Here is an 18,288-nt window from a genome sequence, read left to right on the forward strand (position 1 = left end):
TCTAAAGTGGAGTTGTTATACAAAATACATATACTAGATAAAAGTTTTTCCTCCTTACTGCCTTTATTCATTTTTGTAAGAGAGCAAGTCACTTTAGGCACCAGAATAGCATGTCAGTTTGCAGACTGAAAAATGAAATATTGCTAAAGATATTAAGATTTGAAAATTTATTCAAACTTAACTACAGGCTTTGTTATATGCCTCACGTATAAATATTTATCAGAAAAAATATAAAAGGGAATTATTTAATAATCTACTTCTTCGCTTTATATTTTGGTAGAGTGACTTTGACAGATGACTTTGAAGTCTCTTCATGCAAAACTTCTTTCTCCAGTCTTCGGGTTCAAACAAAACAGTCTGAATTCCTTACAATGGGCTGGTCTTGACATCAGACACCCACTGCAGGTTAGGGGTTGCAGGGGGAAGTGTCTGCACCCAAGTAAAGTTGCCTCTAATTGTAGCCACTGATAAGCAGCTCTAAAATAAGCACTCAAAGAAACTTTGGTCATGGACCCATGACCTGAACTATAAACAACCGCAAGAATACCAAGGAAGCTCTTTACTTCCATACTGATAGATGACTCTTGCTTTGACACAGCAAAACAAAATGAGCTGCCCTTTCTGTGGTGAATAAAACACCAGATGTCCATCCTTATCTTCCATCCATATTCACTCAAAATGCAGTTGCCTAAATATAATAAATAGGTTTCTGCCTTTCAGCAAATGAAAACATTTTACTTTGGAGGTCTCATAAGAGGTTTTAGCCACAAGCCAATATTCCTCAGAAAGACAAAATCTAATTTAGCCAAATATTTATGTTTCATTTTTTGGAGGACAGTGAGTTATGAACTAATCAAGTGCATTTAAACTAAAGGTGTGTAATAATTAGAACTGCCAAATAGATATTAATAATTTATTGGTGGAGAACAGCAAGAAACTGAGAGTGAAAAATTAACAGAGCTTTTCTTCATAATCTTAGAATATACATTGATCTGTAAATTGCAAATCAAAATATATAATACAGCAAAAGTGGAAGCTGAAACATATTTGCATTATTCTGACACACACACTAGTTCTGCAAAATACACAGCACCCATGGGCAACGTTTTTCAAAAATCAGGTTTACCATTCTGGGCTCCTTATGACTAGAATTCTGAAAGATGTTCAGGCATGGAGTCCAGATGCTTACAAGTATCTAGCTCCTGAAATTCAAAGATAGATGGGCTCCTGACTCCCATTTCAGATCTTCATCTAACATCCTATAGATTTGCACATTGTGCAGAGCACTGGGTAAAACTGACACTTTCAAAGCCATTCCAGAAATGGAAAAATTTGTACTGGAAACATGAAACCAAGTTAAATACCATATTCCATTTGCTCATTTTGCCAGTGGCACAAAATCAGCTTGCACATTCAACGCAGACGAACTGCTATTCAGTGACACTTCACGGAATCACGAGTCAGCAGCCCCAGCAGGAACATCTGCCACCATTTTAGGCAGATCCATGGTACCTGCATTCCCAGGCTACACAGCTAGCTCTCCTTCCCCGAAGCAAATCTGAACTCTGTCGTGCTATGAGTGTGGGAGTGGAAGTTCACTGCAGCTCTCCCATCCATTCCACAGGAAGATAAATTTGGTCTAGCCTGTGGAGAATGTAGAAGTTGGCTGCAGCTGAGAAATTACAGAAACAGCCATAGTCACATCAAGCAGTGCTCATACAGTCCTGGGGAATGAGGGGGATGGTGGTGGAAATTGCTGAATAACACTGACTGATTGCATAATACTGATGGAGTATTCCTCAGACCTGTCTTAATGAGAATCATCTCTCAACAAAAAAAAAAAAAAATTGCATGCTTGTGAACAATAAAGCACAACACACAGGCAGACTACAGAAAATCTCACTTTAGGAAACAAGAATAGAGAATTCTTGTTAAGGTTAAACAAGAGGTTTTAAACTTATAGTTAGTGCCTTTAGATAGCAATGTAAAACCAGAGATATTTAATTGGATTCAGTCACAATTTATGTTGTACTTAGTTCACATTTATCAAAATGATATGTATATGAAATAATAAAATTATTATATACTGGATTTAATTATTTTCAACACAAAAACGTTGAAATTGTTTTTTGACTTCTTTTTCCATTACAGAGAGATGAACCATCCTAACAAATTCATTTCTTCAATAAATAAACAGTAAGAACATGTACAAATCCTACTGAACTTTTCAACACTCAGCAGCATATCACTGGATGTAATATTCTGTTCCAAATTTCAAAGCCACATTTAATTTAGCAAAAACAAGTATTTCATATAATACTGGCAGAACGCATGCAATTAAAAGTCTGTTTGGTCATGTGGGCACCTCATGCTTAGGTTACTCATCTCTCACTTTTCCCACACATTCAACATCTACTGCTTAATAAGCCATCGGATTTCAGACATTTTCAATTCTGACCCTTTTTAAACGCTCTGATAGATTGCCTACCATCTGGCAGTGCTTACTCTTGGTACCACACTCCCTTTGCATTACAAAACTGTGCTTCTGATAATTGTATCTTTAATGTGGTAGATGTATGCAAGACTTGAATTCCCATGCTGGCAGTATACAAGCTGAAGGGACAATTTCGGCCAAGGGCCTGTGTAACAGTGTATGGTAACAGCATGTTCAACTGCATCACGGTGCAGTTCTCAACAGAAGGCTGCTAACCTGTCCGAGTCAAGGGAAATGGAAAATATGCGTAAAGTTTTTTGTTTTTTTTTTTTTGTTTTAATCACTACAAGGCATTTTACAAACAGCAAGAGGCTATGAAAATACCTAAACTCACTTCTCCCTGCTAGTTTGAACAAACAGCTCAGTATCTCCTAGCTAACAGACTGCGTAAGAATGGAAAACTACACAGCAGAACAAACATTTTAAAAATATAAAATCAGTGCATTGTTTCCATTTATTTAAAGGAATGAATTATATCCTCAGAAAGAGATGTAGGAGGATGAAGAGAAGACAGAATGAGGGGGGAAAGGAAGTTTTTCCAAAAAATACTCTTTCAGGGACTACATCCATGTGCTCCTAGGAACTTTTGAATGCAAATTCCCTGTAGCATGATTTCACTGACTGAAAATTAAACCATAAGAAATGCTATAAACAAAAGAAAAAGTAGGATTTGGTACTTCAGCAGTCATCTAGATAAGAGCTTCCATGAACACTGCATACACAGCTCTGAAAAACAGCACTTAAGAACACTTGGTAAAGTGGGTATATGAGAAAGGTACCCAAATAACAACTGAAGTTTGAGGCATATACTTGATTTATTTTGCTTCTTTTGTTCTGTTTCCAAGTTTCAATCTACCAGACTAATCCCCAGCTGGAAAAGCAATTCTTTTTGCTACCACTGGGCTTGTCTGGCACTAAAGGCAAGGTGAACCAGAGTGACAGACAAGCTTGGCTCTTACCTTCACTGAAAAATCAAGCGCAAGCAAGCCCATATGCAGCTATTCCAGTGATCCTGCAGCACTGGATGTGTTTGGGGAACCCAGAGGCTTGCAAGCATCTACTGACAGGCAGTAACAAGATGTTTAGGGAGCAGCAGCACCTGCTACCGGTTTCATAGCAATTTCTCTGCCAGACCTAAATAATAAGTCCTCCTGGAATGAACAACTAGACAGAAATCACTTAAGAGTCTGATGGAAAACCTCTAAAGAACTGTGTGAAAGCTTGATTGCATCTCTATGGTTTTGCAGCCATGCTTTTATTCCATCTCCTGGATAGAGCTGGACAGATCTTACTTTAAATATCTTATAAAATTCTGTGTATTTTTCACAGCTTTTCCCTAGGAAAAGATAGACCAATTATTTATTATTGGGGTGTCATTATACATTACTCTAAATTTACTGCAATCCACATATCTGCATTAAGGTCAGATCATTTCATCACCACACTGTCTATTGCTGCAGTCATGCCATGAAGAGAGATGCTTCTTGGAGGATCTGGTAAATTAGTGTAAGATGCAACAGAACCAGCTAAGGAAACATCAGTATTTCCACACCTTAGTCTGCTGATACAAGAGGGCAAAAAAACTGGAGGTAACCAGGTACAACATGTATAGAATTGATACTGTGAGAGCACAATTTATTTCTATGGCACTCTTTATATACTGGAGCTTTAGTGCAAAAGATTCAGTGATTTTCAGGCAAAATTGGATGAAAAAGAGTATTTTCAGTTAAATCCCTCCCCAGTATTAAAAACTTATAAAAGCCTCCCTAAATTTAAAAAAAAAAATTAAATGTTTATTGGTTATTTTAAAGTAATTTTAAAAAATAAACTCACTCAAAAATATTAAATAAAACAGAACCAACATAGCTTTGATTGTGAACATAAAGCAACCCATGCTTTTTCAGCGGAAAACAGAGCCTCTTAATATGAATTTTTAATAAATATGACATGCTTAGAGATAAAAACTCAATAGCAGTAGCACACTAAATTCCAATAGTGTATCAAAATATTTATTAAATGACATGCTTAATTAGATAATGTGTACATATTAACAACACCAAAGATAATCACATAAAAATAAAATCCTATTCTTAGCTATATAATGTAACTTAAGTTTTGGGTACTTCACTGGCAAAAATGAAAATGGCTTTGGGGTTAGTTCTCGGTTTTTTCAAAAATGCAATGGAAACAGTATGCAGTTCTTTTGTAATTAAATGAACATTTTCTGAACATAAGTTTATTCCAGACTTATCCCAGTTGCATTGCACTGCAAGGCAATAAGATTACTAAAAAATACCATGCAGCTTGCCTGAATCTGTCATCAGATTAAAAGATATTAGTAGAGATTTTATAGAAGCTAAATGACAGTGTCCTTGAGGTAGTACTGACATTGACTCCAGCTGATACAGTTTTTGGTCATTAACATACCTTACTATGTGTCTAGAACAAGCTCTCCAATAATTAGAGCTGAATACACTATGATTTTTAAAATTAAATCATGCCTCTGGGAAAGAATCAGGAAATAGACAGCTAAAGGACTTTCAAGCAATTAACGAGAACTGTACTGTCAGGTTAAAAATTAAACATTGCAAAGTAGGTTAAAAGTTTCCTTTCTCAAAAAAAATGTATATTGACATAGAAAACAGTTCTCATGCTGTTGAGTGAAAGCAAAGGTGAGAATGGATACTTCTTGTTTATCATCAAATTAAGTAAATTTCTTTTCAATTTTTCATATTTTACACACACTCATCACTAAAAATAGTTTTTTTGCTTCTTACAGCTTCAAGTTGAACCTCTCAAAAAATCTGACAAAGTTTAATTAAATATTAGGTAGGTAGAAGTGCAGCACTAAAGACTCATACTTTTTAGGTGACCTCTGCATTCATACATCTCTATTTCTGCTACTCCAAGCTGAACAATCAGAAAATGAGCCACTCAAATTTTGATTTCATTATATAAACCCCCCATACACACACAAGAAAGCCTAAAGCAACATATCAAATCCTATGCATCTTTCAATTAGCTGTTGTAGTCACCAAACACCCAATCAGATCATAAATCTAGGCCTTTGTATATTACTCGATGCTTTTACACAGTATTCCAGTTCACAGTTCCCTTCATATACCCGAGTCTGAGAAACCTAGGATGAAGAAAAACTTCTACTGACTCAACTACGAGCATCACTTATTTTGATGTGCTAACAAATGGAGTCACGGGACACATTTAAAAACATGTTGACGTGCTAAAACAATCAATTGGAATACCAGAATCAGTGCATTTTCCCCACAGGCCCAAGCACGATGAGACCTAATTTTGGATATGTGTGTACAGAGATAGGATATAGATAATATTTATCAAGCAATTTTTTCTCCTTGCAGTCAAAGCAAAAAAAAAAATCAGAAAACTGAAGAGGAATTCTCATGATATGGATTGTCCAGAGTTAAATTTTAAAGACTCACATAATAACATCCCCAAAATATCATCTTTGACTTACACGTTACAGAATTATTAATGGGAATTCTGTAACATTTGGGTTTATTTTATTTTGTTGTGTTTTCTTTCTAAACTTATCTCAAAATCATGATGAACATACTTGCCTTTACGTATATTGTCTAGAAAGTGAAAACTGTAAAACTAAGCATCTTGCAGAAAAAAAAAAAACTTTTGTGCATATTCATAGCTTCCAGTGATCTTCAAAATGTCCCAAGTTAAATTAAAAGTAACTCTGAGAACTGAGTTACATTTGTTCAGCTCTTTCTCTCCCCTAAACTTCATTCAATGTTCAAGTACATAACACAACAAGAGTGTGAAGGAGAATGTAGTGAATGGATCGTTATTCCAGGACTAGAATGAACATAATGAAAACTGGCAAATGTTCAACATATAAGTGAGCTCAAACTATGCATTAGTATTCTACATATCCAGAGACAGAAGGACATCTTATTAATAAAATTAATCCCTTTGCTTGAACAAACAAGGGCATACAGTTTCCCACATGCCCTAGAGGTCTGGAAGGCGGGTGGCTGCTGCACCAGCCTTGGGTGGACTCCACTGCCTTGCTTTAGCAGCTCTTGAAGAAAATCTCAAAGCAGACAAGAGTACACAGCCCTCATGAGTCCAAAAGCACGAAATGCACCTCTCTATCCCTATTTTCCCTTACGCATCCCTGCTTACAAGTCGAAAAGGAAAAGTTAAGGTGCAAAAGGAAAAGTCAGTAGCTAGCTTTAGTCAACTAGATTTTGTAACAGATGAATCCATGATAACCACTGATGAAAAATTATTCAGTACAGAAAATAACAGAAATGGGACATGAAAAACAGCCTAATGCATTTCTGGCCTATATTTCACATCAGAACATTTCCAACAGAATATTTTGTTGCTTATTTTTGGTCCTCCCTCCTAAACATCTAATTTAGATACTTGTTGCTGCAATTCACTCCATTACTTAGATGTAATTTCCTTCCTCTTGGTAACATCCGTTTATGCATTTGAGAACCATTACTGTATTTCTCTTCAGCCTGCCTTTATGAGAGTGGCATTCTACCTGGGGAACTATTATGAAGGCCATACATAACTCGATGTCAGAGAGACATTTCAAACATTATAATTGCATTATTTAGGTTAATGCTACAATTCTGTCATTTTATTTTTTAGAGCATTTAGAGAAGTAAAGGGCAAAAATTGTTGGAATGCTGTAAATAAAACCCAACTACAATTAATAATCTTTTTAATACTAATGGAACTCCATGTTTAGTCAAATGTAAGGACTGAACATCTAGCAATACGAATAGTTTATCTGTACAAAGCTTTTCTATAGTAGAACTAAAAATTATAGTCACAACAATAGTATTTGAAAATGATACATGAAAGACAGGCCCATATGAATCTGTGCTTCATTCACAAAAACATAAATAATTTTTTTTAAAAAATTGTTTGCACAAGGAATGTACTGTATATAGCACAATTATAAATCCATGATTATGATTTTATTAGAGAATTCAGAAGTGTCAATTCTGAAACAGAATCTCATGACAAATCCTGAACAAGAAATTACTACCTTGAGAATAGAAAACTATGGCCATTTCATATTCCTACACTACCAGTGACACAATTTATCCATTAAAACCCACGCAAATTTGTATCTGAACTATTTAATATAGACCAATATAGACTTGATTTATGTCTTTCATTTTGAATACATACACCTCTATCAATTACATTCAAGTCTGATACAATACATTTTGTATTCATTGCATATAGCATTACCTTCCAACACTACTGCTCTATATAAACCTAAGCATGTAACAGCTCACAAAAACATAAATCTCATTAGCTTCAAGAGAGACACTCAAAACATGTGACAAAAGCGAAGCACAAAGTGCTTATCCTAAGCTTCTTAAGACACAACTTAAGATAGGTATAACACATAGAGTGAAGACTGGTCCCAAAAGGCAGGTTTTAAAACAATGCATGCGTGAATTTTAGAGACCTGATTGTGAGCTGCACATATAACATGCACAGTCTATCACGTTAGGGCGACTGCTGGTGGTCAAAGACAGGTCCAAAAGATAGGTGAAAATGAAAAAGAAAATTGATTCATAATGCAAATATAAGTTCAAATGTTTTTAAAACAGTGTAATTAAAAAAAAAACATGAGGCATGCTAAACCATGGCAATTTTGACTTACAGTTTGGCACACACTTGAAAATTAAAGCTGAACATGTGTATGACAACATGGATGGCTTGCATAAAATTGCACAATATAACAGAATGTTTTTTAACAGCAACAGAAGCAAATTCTTCTGTAACTACCCAGACATGCACATGCAAATATTGTGTCTTTCACCCTGATTAAAACCCTTTGAAACCTGGCATTAAATTACTTACAAGGTATTACCAATGAAGCCTTCACTGATTTATAAAGATTTCCATGATAAACCTCAAACATTCACATGATGTTTTAAATGTGTATACAAAAAGGTTTTGAAATTGGAATGCACACAAGCTAAAAAAATCTGGCAAACTTTTACTATTCACTACACTCTTAAATTTTCTGTTCAAGTTTTAGAAATAATTCTGCTTTTACTTTACTGTTATCATTAAAATAAAGCTTTAAGTTTCTTGGATAAATGAAAAGTTACCCAGAGAAATAAAATGCCAATTTTTGGGGTTTTTTTTTCCTAGTGTTGCAAATTAATTTATACTTGGTCTTATTTACACAGGGGAAAAAGACCTTCAGCTCTGCCTGCACTGCACCTCTTTACCTGCTGCTTTTTCAGACAATGACACATCACAGTCTTACTTCATTTTGAAGCCAGTTAAAATTTTTATCCCCACTTACAGACAAAGGCTGCTCTCAAACATCAAGCTGACTGCAACCATCAGAGTGTGAAGGCTACATTTACGCATACACGCATTATTTCCACTCAGTCTGTCTCATGCATTGCTATTTCTGCAACTCTGTAGCAACTCTGTTTTCTTTATAGATTGCTGACTACAGATGCCCTATCCAATGTGGTAAAAAACCCAAGATTTCCTTGACAGTGTGAGTTTCTCTTTGGGGAGCGAGGGAGGGAGATGCACAGGGCTGGATGAGCGGCCCAGGTATTTGCAAGCCGGCCCTCTGAACATTAAAGAAACTCCTTACATGCCAGAAGACATGGGGTGATTAATCATCTAAAAATCAGTCACGTACATTTCCATTAATACCAGAAGGCCGTAACATATAAAATTCATCCAGAGCCCATGCCCACCACTAATCTCCTATGAAATAAATGACATGTGTGTGGCAGCAGCAGAACCACATGCAGTTGCTCCCACCTCCTGTCAGCTTCGTCCTGCTCTCATCCTGTGGCTGCGAGGCCACAGAGCTGGACCAGTGAAGCTCTCCTGAAGGCTCATTCTTCCACATATGGAATGAGAATGGACAGCTGTTCTGTTCAGTATCTCACAGAACACACACAGGACTTCAGCAAACTCTGAGTGATAAATTCACTTTTGTTACTTAAGTAACTACACAGAATTGTTGACAAGCTTTAGAGATACAGTAGTCACGGCTGCAAAGTGATAAACAGAGGCCTTGCACTGGGTTTGATGTGCATTAGGTGGAGGGTTTATATAACAGCTTCCAAATTACACATTAACCTCAGAAGACTGGGAAAAGACAACCACGATCAAAATGGTCCCCTTGTGGAAAAATTATGTAATACTTATTGAATTTAATCCTCCAAGGGTGTATCTGCCCAAAGAAGAGACAATTTTTCCCTGAAACACACGGAAGATGGAGAGCCATTAAACTAAAGACCAAGCCCCAAAAGGCTGCAAGTAACCAACTGACAGAGCACGGAGTTTAGAGACAGCTTCCACGTTCTGTTCATACCAAAACAACGGGCGGGGGGCATTGACATGCTGCCCACTCCTCCAAATGCCACAACAGAATACCATTAGGTGTAGATTAATGTACTGTTTTACAAAACCCATAAGAATGAAATCACGAAATAAAGCCAAATACATCAAATTATCCGAGGAAATGCATACAAGCATGCAGAACTAGGAAGAAAATAAAAGAGTGAGCAGAAGCCTATACCAGAATTTTCCCACATTTTACATGGTTAGCCCAGTATTTTCCTAAGTGTGTCTACATTTAAAGTCAACTAAGATGTTTATTTTCATAGGTGCCACAAATACTCTAATAAGAGCTGCATTTACAAATGCATAATACATCTCCTCATATGGATACCATAAAATACTCGGCTTTTTACTTTTTTCTTGTTATTTTAGTAGAAAATTTAGTTTTTTCCTCTGATGGAAAGAACATCAAAACAGTGGCATGGGTATACCTGTGTTTCTTTGGATGCTTTAAGGCTTGTCTGCACACAAGCACTACATTGTTACAAATAACATGCAAAAATAAATCAAAGCAACTCCATCCTTACACCTGAATTCATACCGATACAGAGCCACTGTTAAGATGGCACTTAAAAGTGCTGTTGTAATTCCCAAATAAGGTGACTATACTGTATAGTACAACTTCTTCATGCATTTTGCACTGCCACCCAAAAAGAGTGGTACCACTGCAATTGTTTCAGGAGAAAAAACATGCACAACTCATATTTCTCACTGAAACAGTCCTACGGGCTAAAAAATTAGGTCTGGAGCCTATCACACCATCCCAATACTAATGAAAGACTGTGAACTTTACTGAAAAACCAAATACTTACTCTAATAAAATAAAAACTTTAAAAACAAACACCTGAAAATACCAGTTAATTAAAGAATATGCAGACAACAGGACTGAAAAGGATTCAGTGCTGTTTACTCCTATTAAAAAAAAAATGGGAAACATATGCTACGATCTCTAAACCGTCCCACTCAAAGAATTAGGACTGAATTAGAAGATATTTCTGTAATGAAACAGAATGAACACGCTTATCACCTATTTCACAGAACTGATTAAAAAGTTACATGCTGCAAAATATGACAAATAAGCTCCTATTGCCCAATACACCATTCGAGTGTGCACCTCACTCAGAAACCAAACTTACAACAGAACAAGGAAAATTATTCGCTAGAACAACCTCATTCATTTCAACAGAATCCTCACGTGAATAAAGTTACTCATGCACACACACAGATAAGGAAGAGGCTATGAGACCCCCCCATCCCCTATGCATGCTACCACAACACCAATGCAACCTGCTACGTCCCTCTCTAGCAGGTAGAAAGGGAGTGGGGTACGTGCTTGGCTCTCTCTCCCCACTTACTGCACCTGCTAATGCAGCTGAGCTGGAAAAGGCACCCCAGGAAAAGAATGAGTGCAGTTTATTGAGTTCAGAGAACCAGGAAAACAAGTAGGGATTTGAAGCATGATTTCAAGTCACAACTGACTGTGCCATGCTCCTCCACTCCTGTAGCTGTACTGCTCTCAGACTGAGCTGCAAGGTGCTAACACAGCTCACTGTCAAACACCTCACTCCAAGCAGTCCCACAGAAACTTGGACTTTCAAAGTATTTCTTCCTGTCCTCACTGAAAGAATGTTCTGTTTAACCCCGTGTTTTCTTAGAAGATTCATGTAACTATTGAACATTCTGGATTTTCTTTTTTCAAACGCAGTCTCCCGTGCAATTCACTTCTTATATAGACGCAGGTTGTTCAATTCAAGCTGTTGATTAAATACGCTTAACGACATCGATAGTTCCTCAGAAAATATCACATCGAGTGTTACATTTATAAAGGCCTACAGCCAGCTGGCATAGAGTATGTAATGAAATAATCTTACACTTTAAATGTATTTTTAAAGGGAACTGTAACTTCTTGGGCATTTATTTGCACTGCTTTCTGTATGAATATGCCAGTCCTGCATCCATGCATCTTACTGTGAAAGCAATGCTAATATGCCATCACATTTATCTGTCTCCCTATGAAAACATAGTTTTCTACACATCACCTGGATAAACTTATTTTACTGTAACTCTGACAGAGACGCACGGAATTCCTTCTCGCAACCCCTGGAACAAGTGTTTACACACCGGGTGCTCAGGGAAGGGCAGGCGTGTGCAGACACGCGGATTTTACCGATGCCGATGCAGCTGTGTAACCCCCCGGGGAGCCCTCATCTCCCCGGGGCAGAGTCGTGCCCGACGGCCCGCGACCCCTCGGCGCAGACAGACCGGGACGGCGGGACGGAGAGCCACAGAGCTCAGCATCCTGCCTCGGGGGCTGCGGGCGGCGCCCCGGCCGGCGCGGGGCCTGCGGGGCCGTCCCGGGTGCAGCACGCTGGAGAGCGCCGGGCCGAGCCCGCGGCAGCCCCGGCTCCGCCGCCCGCCGAAGTTTGCGCCGGGCGAGGTGCGAGGCGCCGGGGCCACCCCTCTCCCGCCCGCCGTGAGCCCCGCGCTAACCTGAAGTCGCTGTAGGGGTGGATGATCCAGAACCCCGCAGTTTTAACCCTTTCCTGCTCCTTCTCCACCGCCTTCTGGCTGCCGAACATGCGGAGGGAGAATTTGTTGACCCCCGGCTGCAGCATGGAGGTGAACTGCCGCTGCATGAAACCGTACTGCCGCCGGGGTCCCTCGGCATCCTCGAAGCCCACCACGGGCTCCTCGCCCCCGCCGCCGTCCACTTTGAAGCACACCGAGTTGCCATGCTCCTTCACGCCGCCGCTGCCGGGGCTGCTCTGGGCTTTCTCCGCCGAGGCCGCCGGCTTGGCCGGGAAGGAGTTAGCGCTGCCATCGTCCCGGCTGCCGGCGGAGGAGCTGCGCTTCCCAGCCTCCATGCTGCGGGGCGGGCGCACCCCAGCCGCGGGAGAGCGCGGGGAAGCCTCGCCGCCGCCGGTGCCCTTCAGCGCCGCGGCCGGGCTGTGCCGCCCTGAGCTGGGCTGGGCTGGGCAAGGCTGGGCAGGGCTGGGCAGGGCTGGGCTGGGCTGAGCTCCGCGCCGCCCGGCCTCAGCAGCGCCGCCGGCTCGGAGCGCGCTCCGCGCAGGGCGGGCACCGCCGCCCCTCGCCCGCCCCCTGCCGGCGGCCCCGCTCCGCCTGACATTGAGCGCCGAGTCCTTGAGGGGCCGGGCGGCGAGCCGGGCAGGGGACAGGGGACAGGGCCCCCGAGCGCCGGGCCCGCGCCTCCGCAGGAGCACAGGAACACGCGTAGGTGTATGTTTCACCCTGAGCAAAGCAAGGGGCAAGCTGTGGGGGGGGTAGCGTGCCTGTGCAGCCCGAGCGAGAAACAGTGGCCGGGAGTGATGCAGTGAGGCGTTTCCACGGGCTCGGCGGTCCCTTGGGAAGCCTCTGTTGCTCCTCGTGGAGCAGGCGGACTGGGAGAGGGCAAGAGGCGGGGTGGGGGGGTCTGCCTGGCCGTGGGGTCGAGGGGCGGCACTGAGATTCGCGAAGGCTTTGTGGGTTCGTCCTGGTCAGGGTGCGGTGTGTGTCCAGCACAGGGGAACATCGGGGCACCGTGAGTGAGCAGGGAAGGCCGGCTGTTGAGTGGCATTCGTTTTCACAGACGAAGCTCATCGGTCCGGTTAGACACCCCCGCCAAGCGGCTCTTCCTTGTCCTTTATCCTGGAGCGGGCTGAAAACGGGCCACGGGACGTGAGAGATGCTGCGAGCGCGGCTGGACCACCCCGGGATGCCGTTCCCGTCGGGAGGGCTGCACTGCCACGGGCACCTGCCTTTTCTCCCTGGAAGGCGTAAAGTGGCAGGTGCTCCCGAGGGCGTAGACAACCTTTTCACGTATGCCAAGAGGTGATTTGGCCTTTGTTGGCAAGTCAGCAGCAAACTGGAGTCCACATTTAGTTTGCTCCTCTTGACATTTAAGTACATAAATTATAATTAAGAAGCCCCTAAAAAGCCAAAAAAAAGCTGTCAGACAGAAAGGAAACAGTGGGTATTTCTAGCTTCCAGTACTCTACATACACTCAAAGGAAATAGGGTATATATTGCCCTCAGTATCTCTACAGACATTGTCCTAGTGATTGCAGGTTGTAATTGGAGAGCTGTGGGGTGAGGCAGGAGCTGAGAGAGCAAATGATAAGAAGCTGTTTATAAACTCTGAGAAAGGAGGAGCTTGGTCTCTGGTCTGAAAAAATGAGAAATGCTGATACTTATCCCAAAAGCTGTGAGGTTTTTGGGTTACAGAATGATGGAGAATCAATATCTGCAGATATTAACAGAGGAGCTCTAGCCATTTATGTCTGCCTGCAAAAACATATATTACAGCATATACATGTAGGTCCTGGCCTTCCTTTTAGAGTAGGTTTGACATAGGTTTGTTTTTCACCCATTCCCAAAACATTTTTCATTTTGCACATTAAAAGTAGAGAAGAATTAGTAAAGCCTCACAAGCTTGACTGTTGTATTTTCAGAAGCATTTTCCACTTCATTTTTGCATGCTTTGTCCTTTACACAACAGATGCTTAAATCTAGAAGAGAAACAGATGTGCTAATCTGCACCCCAGGAATTGCACAGTGTCAATCTGGTGCATTGGGGGGCTGTATTTCAACGTGGGATCTGAGGGCTTTTCTCAGCAATTGCGGCTCTAACAGAACGTTTATGCCTAGTGCACTCAAACACACCATGTTCCATTGATGTTAATGACTTCAGTGAGGAAGATGTTAACATCATGCCAGTGTGAAAGATGACAAGTACAGATGCACTAGCATGGATTGCTGAAGGCTGGGCAGTGACCAGGATAGGAAGGAATATGCTTGTAGAGTGCTTGGTTGAGGGCTGACACACATAAACCGTCCCCACCTGGAGTGACACTTTCCTGTAGGATTTTATCCTAAGACAGTGAAGCGTGTTTGCACAGCTGCTAATGGTTCATACACAGCAGCTGATAGACAGAAACCTCTTGTTGTTTTATCCCTAAATGGTGCCCACCTCCTTCCCTCATCCAATGTCTGTCACTATACAATAATTAAAAAGTAAGAAACTACTACTGTTTTGCAGCTTTCTTAAAGAATTAACTCACATCATATTGGACAACAATCCAGAAAGGCAAGGGGTGAAGAGTCTAACTCACACAGTGTTTTTCCACACACTCAGCATTCCACATCATGGGCAGTGGAACTGACAATTGCCATGTCAGTCGAATAAATGTTGCAACCTTAGGGTTTCTGCTACTTCTTCACAACTTATTCCACGGGACTTTTGCATTCAGTCCTTGACCTGAATGGTCTTTGCCAGCATAACCCAGGACAGCAACAGCTAGTCATGCACAAGACAAAAATAGACCTGTAGTGGAGTAAATCAGAACAGTGAAATGGAGACATTTACAGCTGCAGTAAGCAGATTCTGTAGATCTCTACAAAGATGTAAATTTTTTTAATTGGAGAAGCAATGAGCACTGGATTAATGGTGATGGTCCTTCATTTATGGATGAGGAAAATTTTGCACAGCAAAAACATTCAATTTCTTCCTTCATGAAAACTTGCTTTCACTTGTATTTAATGTCTCATTTGCCAGTATTTATCCTTACTTAGCATGGACTGCAGACCTACCAAAATGACCAACCCTGCCTACCTTCCCCTCTTTTTGCAACAGAAGAATCTGGAAGTGTTCTATTTCCCTTGGTGGCATTATATAGATATGACAGGGGTTTGTTCTATCAATGCCCTACAACTTAGGAGTTCTTAAAGAAAGAAAATATCCTGCATTACCTGTAACATATGATTTTATGCATGCTTTTCAAACACAGCATGTGTATAAACCACACATGTATTTATCTCTAGGTAAAATTGAGATATATTTTGATATTTTCTGTTTCCTGTGATCAAACTTTAGATTTTTGTAACTTTTTTTCTGTATAGAAGAAATCTATACTTATTTGTACACATCTGAGTGATATTTGTCCTAATTGACCTTATATGACCTATATATGGCCTAATTGACCTTAACAACTTAACATCTTGCAATTCTTAATAGCAGTCCTGATATGTTAGGATGAGAAAGCATTTTCATGGTCTGTTGTTTTTCTTTGGGAGAATGGATTCTTCCAAACAACTGAATGTTGTTTTCAGCCCAGAAATTTAACTCTCCTGAACCTCACCATGTTAGCTTAGAGAATTTTGATTCACATAAGAAGAAACCATAGTGCATGGTGTGTGGGAATAGTCCTGAAGACTGCACCAGGGATGAAAATGGTTGAAAGGTCACTTTAGCTGAAGGTATAGCTTGTTCTCTGTCAAGTTTTATTTTGATTTTGTGGCCATGTGAGGAGAAACACACAGAAAAGTGAAATTTATACATGAAATTTCCAAGAAATCAGTGCTAGCAGAACAAAACTGGCAAAAAATTGATTTTGCATCTCTTTGCTACATCCTAGATTAATCGATCACTACTAAAAATTAGTAAGCTGTTTGACTTGTCTCTATTAAATTATTTTTATTACTTATTCTACTTCATCAAAGTACTGTGACATCATTAGTTTCAGTGCTTTATATGACTCTGTAATGCTAATGTATACTAAGATTAATATTTAAAAAATTAATTTTCTTCTCTTCTGCCAAACATAGTAAATTTTTTGTACCTGTAGTAAATACATTCCTCCTTCTCTTTATTTTTTCATTTTGATATTACTTGAACATACACAGAAAAGTTTGGCTGTAGAAATAAAAAAAAAAAAATAGCAGCCTGTGTACAGAGGCATATGTATTTGTTCAGTGAAGAAACTGGGGCACAGCCAAGCAACAAGACTTCTTTGAGATGACCCAGTAAGATACACCTGACTGCAGAACAAAGCTCTTGTCTCTCAAGTTAAGATTTCATGGCATGTGAAATATTTTTAAGATTCTTTCTCAACACAAGGTCACCGTCAAGTCAAATAGCAAACCAGGGTTAGCAAGGAAGGAAAATAGTTATATTTACAGTTATGTAACTATGTCTGCCAGCTTAATTGAGGATTTATCCAGATTCATATGTGCTGTATTCCATGCCTGTTTGCTTGAAGTTTGCAATTAAATAATTTTGATTTGATCCTACCCTACTTATGTTACTTTCCATGCATACATATTCACACATACTTATTGGAAATAAATTTTTTCAATAATATAGATTTTACATTAATATTAGCTAGTGTTTATGAAGCAGGAAGAATCTTAGCATCCTTTGAAGAAAATATACCACAAAGCAATTGGAACTTCAACCATGATTGTTACATGGCAGCTGTCCATACAATTACTTGAGTTGTTTGGCTTTTTTTTAACTCTGTAGTACAGTTTGAACATCCCCAGTGAGTATTGATAAACATGTAAATGTGATCTTGGTGATTTCTGTTTTGGCCAGGTAGTGAGTGTTGAAAGTCCTACTGCAGCATCTCACTGGTACAGTTCTGGAACAGGAGGGTAAAATTAAATCACAGAATATTCCTACTGGTTTTTGCCAGCTCTCTGAAGTGTCTTTTATTTATGCAAATTACTTTCTAAATTTAATAGAATATTTGTGTGCTTTGAGTGCCTTATCTTTTTTTGAAGAAAAATACTTTTATGCCAGTGTTTATTATCTGTTTAATAAGCTGCCAGATCTTTATTCAACCCTATGGAGATATCATCGCCAAAAAAGAAAAGTAAAAAATGAAAAACAAATTTGATTTTTTTAGTCGTATGTGTATTATTGTTTATTATTCTTGGCTAATGTCTGAATTATTGGGTACCTGAAGTGCTTTAGAAATTATTAAGAAATTGCTTTCTCTGACAAATGTTCAGCTGGCTGACTAAGTGGCTATGATAAGGCACTTCAAATTTTTGATATGTTAAAAATATTTTTTCTTGTTGTTTAAATGCAAATGTACCCCAAATAAATTGTATTTAAAATCATATTCTTAACAGTAACTATTTTATGACTGTATTGGTTTGAAGAACTATGATTTGACACTACAAACATGTAGACATTTCTAAATTATTTTTTTTATAAATCACAGTACTTGTTTCATGCAATGCCTAATCCTGTGAACATTTCTGAAATTAGTGCATACAGATGTGAAAGGTCACATGTTACTATTCAGAGTGCTATATACTATACTAGGCTCAAGTATTTGCAGCCTTGTATCCCTTCTCTGTAATACGAGAGAAATATAGTTTCTATAAAAATGTAAATACCATTAATTGGTCTGGAGTGTAACTTGACATTAACAATAGCTTTTTTCTCCTGTTGCACACAGTGTTCCTACATAATTGCATAATCAATCCACAAAAGCAAGTCCTTGTGATTTAAAAACCTCTCCCTTCTGGAACTTTCAGAGACAAATAAATAAGTGCTTTTTAAAACTTGTATATTTCAACAATTTGTGAATATCAGCATTAAA

The 18,288-nt window shown here is 39.5% G+C and overlaps 1 protein-coding gene across 2 annotated transcripts in view; it reads right to left on the bottom strand.

Moving 5' to 3' along the window:
* The window catches only part of HCN1 (hyperpolarization activated cyclic nucleotide gated potassium channel 1), a 190,738-nt gene extending 177,821 nt beyond the window's left edge, over positions 1 to 12,917 (bottom strand). For both annotated transcript variants that reach the window (XM_074532372.1, XM_005495368.4), the window contains exon 1: positions 12,392 to 12,917. In XM_074532372.1, the coding sequence (XP_074388473.1) occupies positions 12,392 to 12,765 (374 nt within the window). In that variant the 5' untranslated portion in view covers positions 12,766 to 12,917. The remainder of the gene's footprint in view (positions 1 to 12,391) is intronic.
* Positions 12,918 to 18,288: the final 5,371 nt, after the last annotated feature.

Source organism: Zonotrichia albicollis, chromosome Z (assembly GCF_047830755.1).
Source record: "Zonotrichia albicollis isolate bZonAlb1 chromosome Z, bZonAlb1.hap1, whole genome shotgun sequence".
In the NCBI taxonomy this organism is placed as follows: Eukaryota; Metazoa; Chordata; class Aves; order Passeriformes; family Passerellidae; genus Zonotrichia; species Zonotrichia albicollis.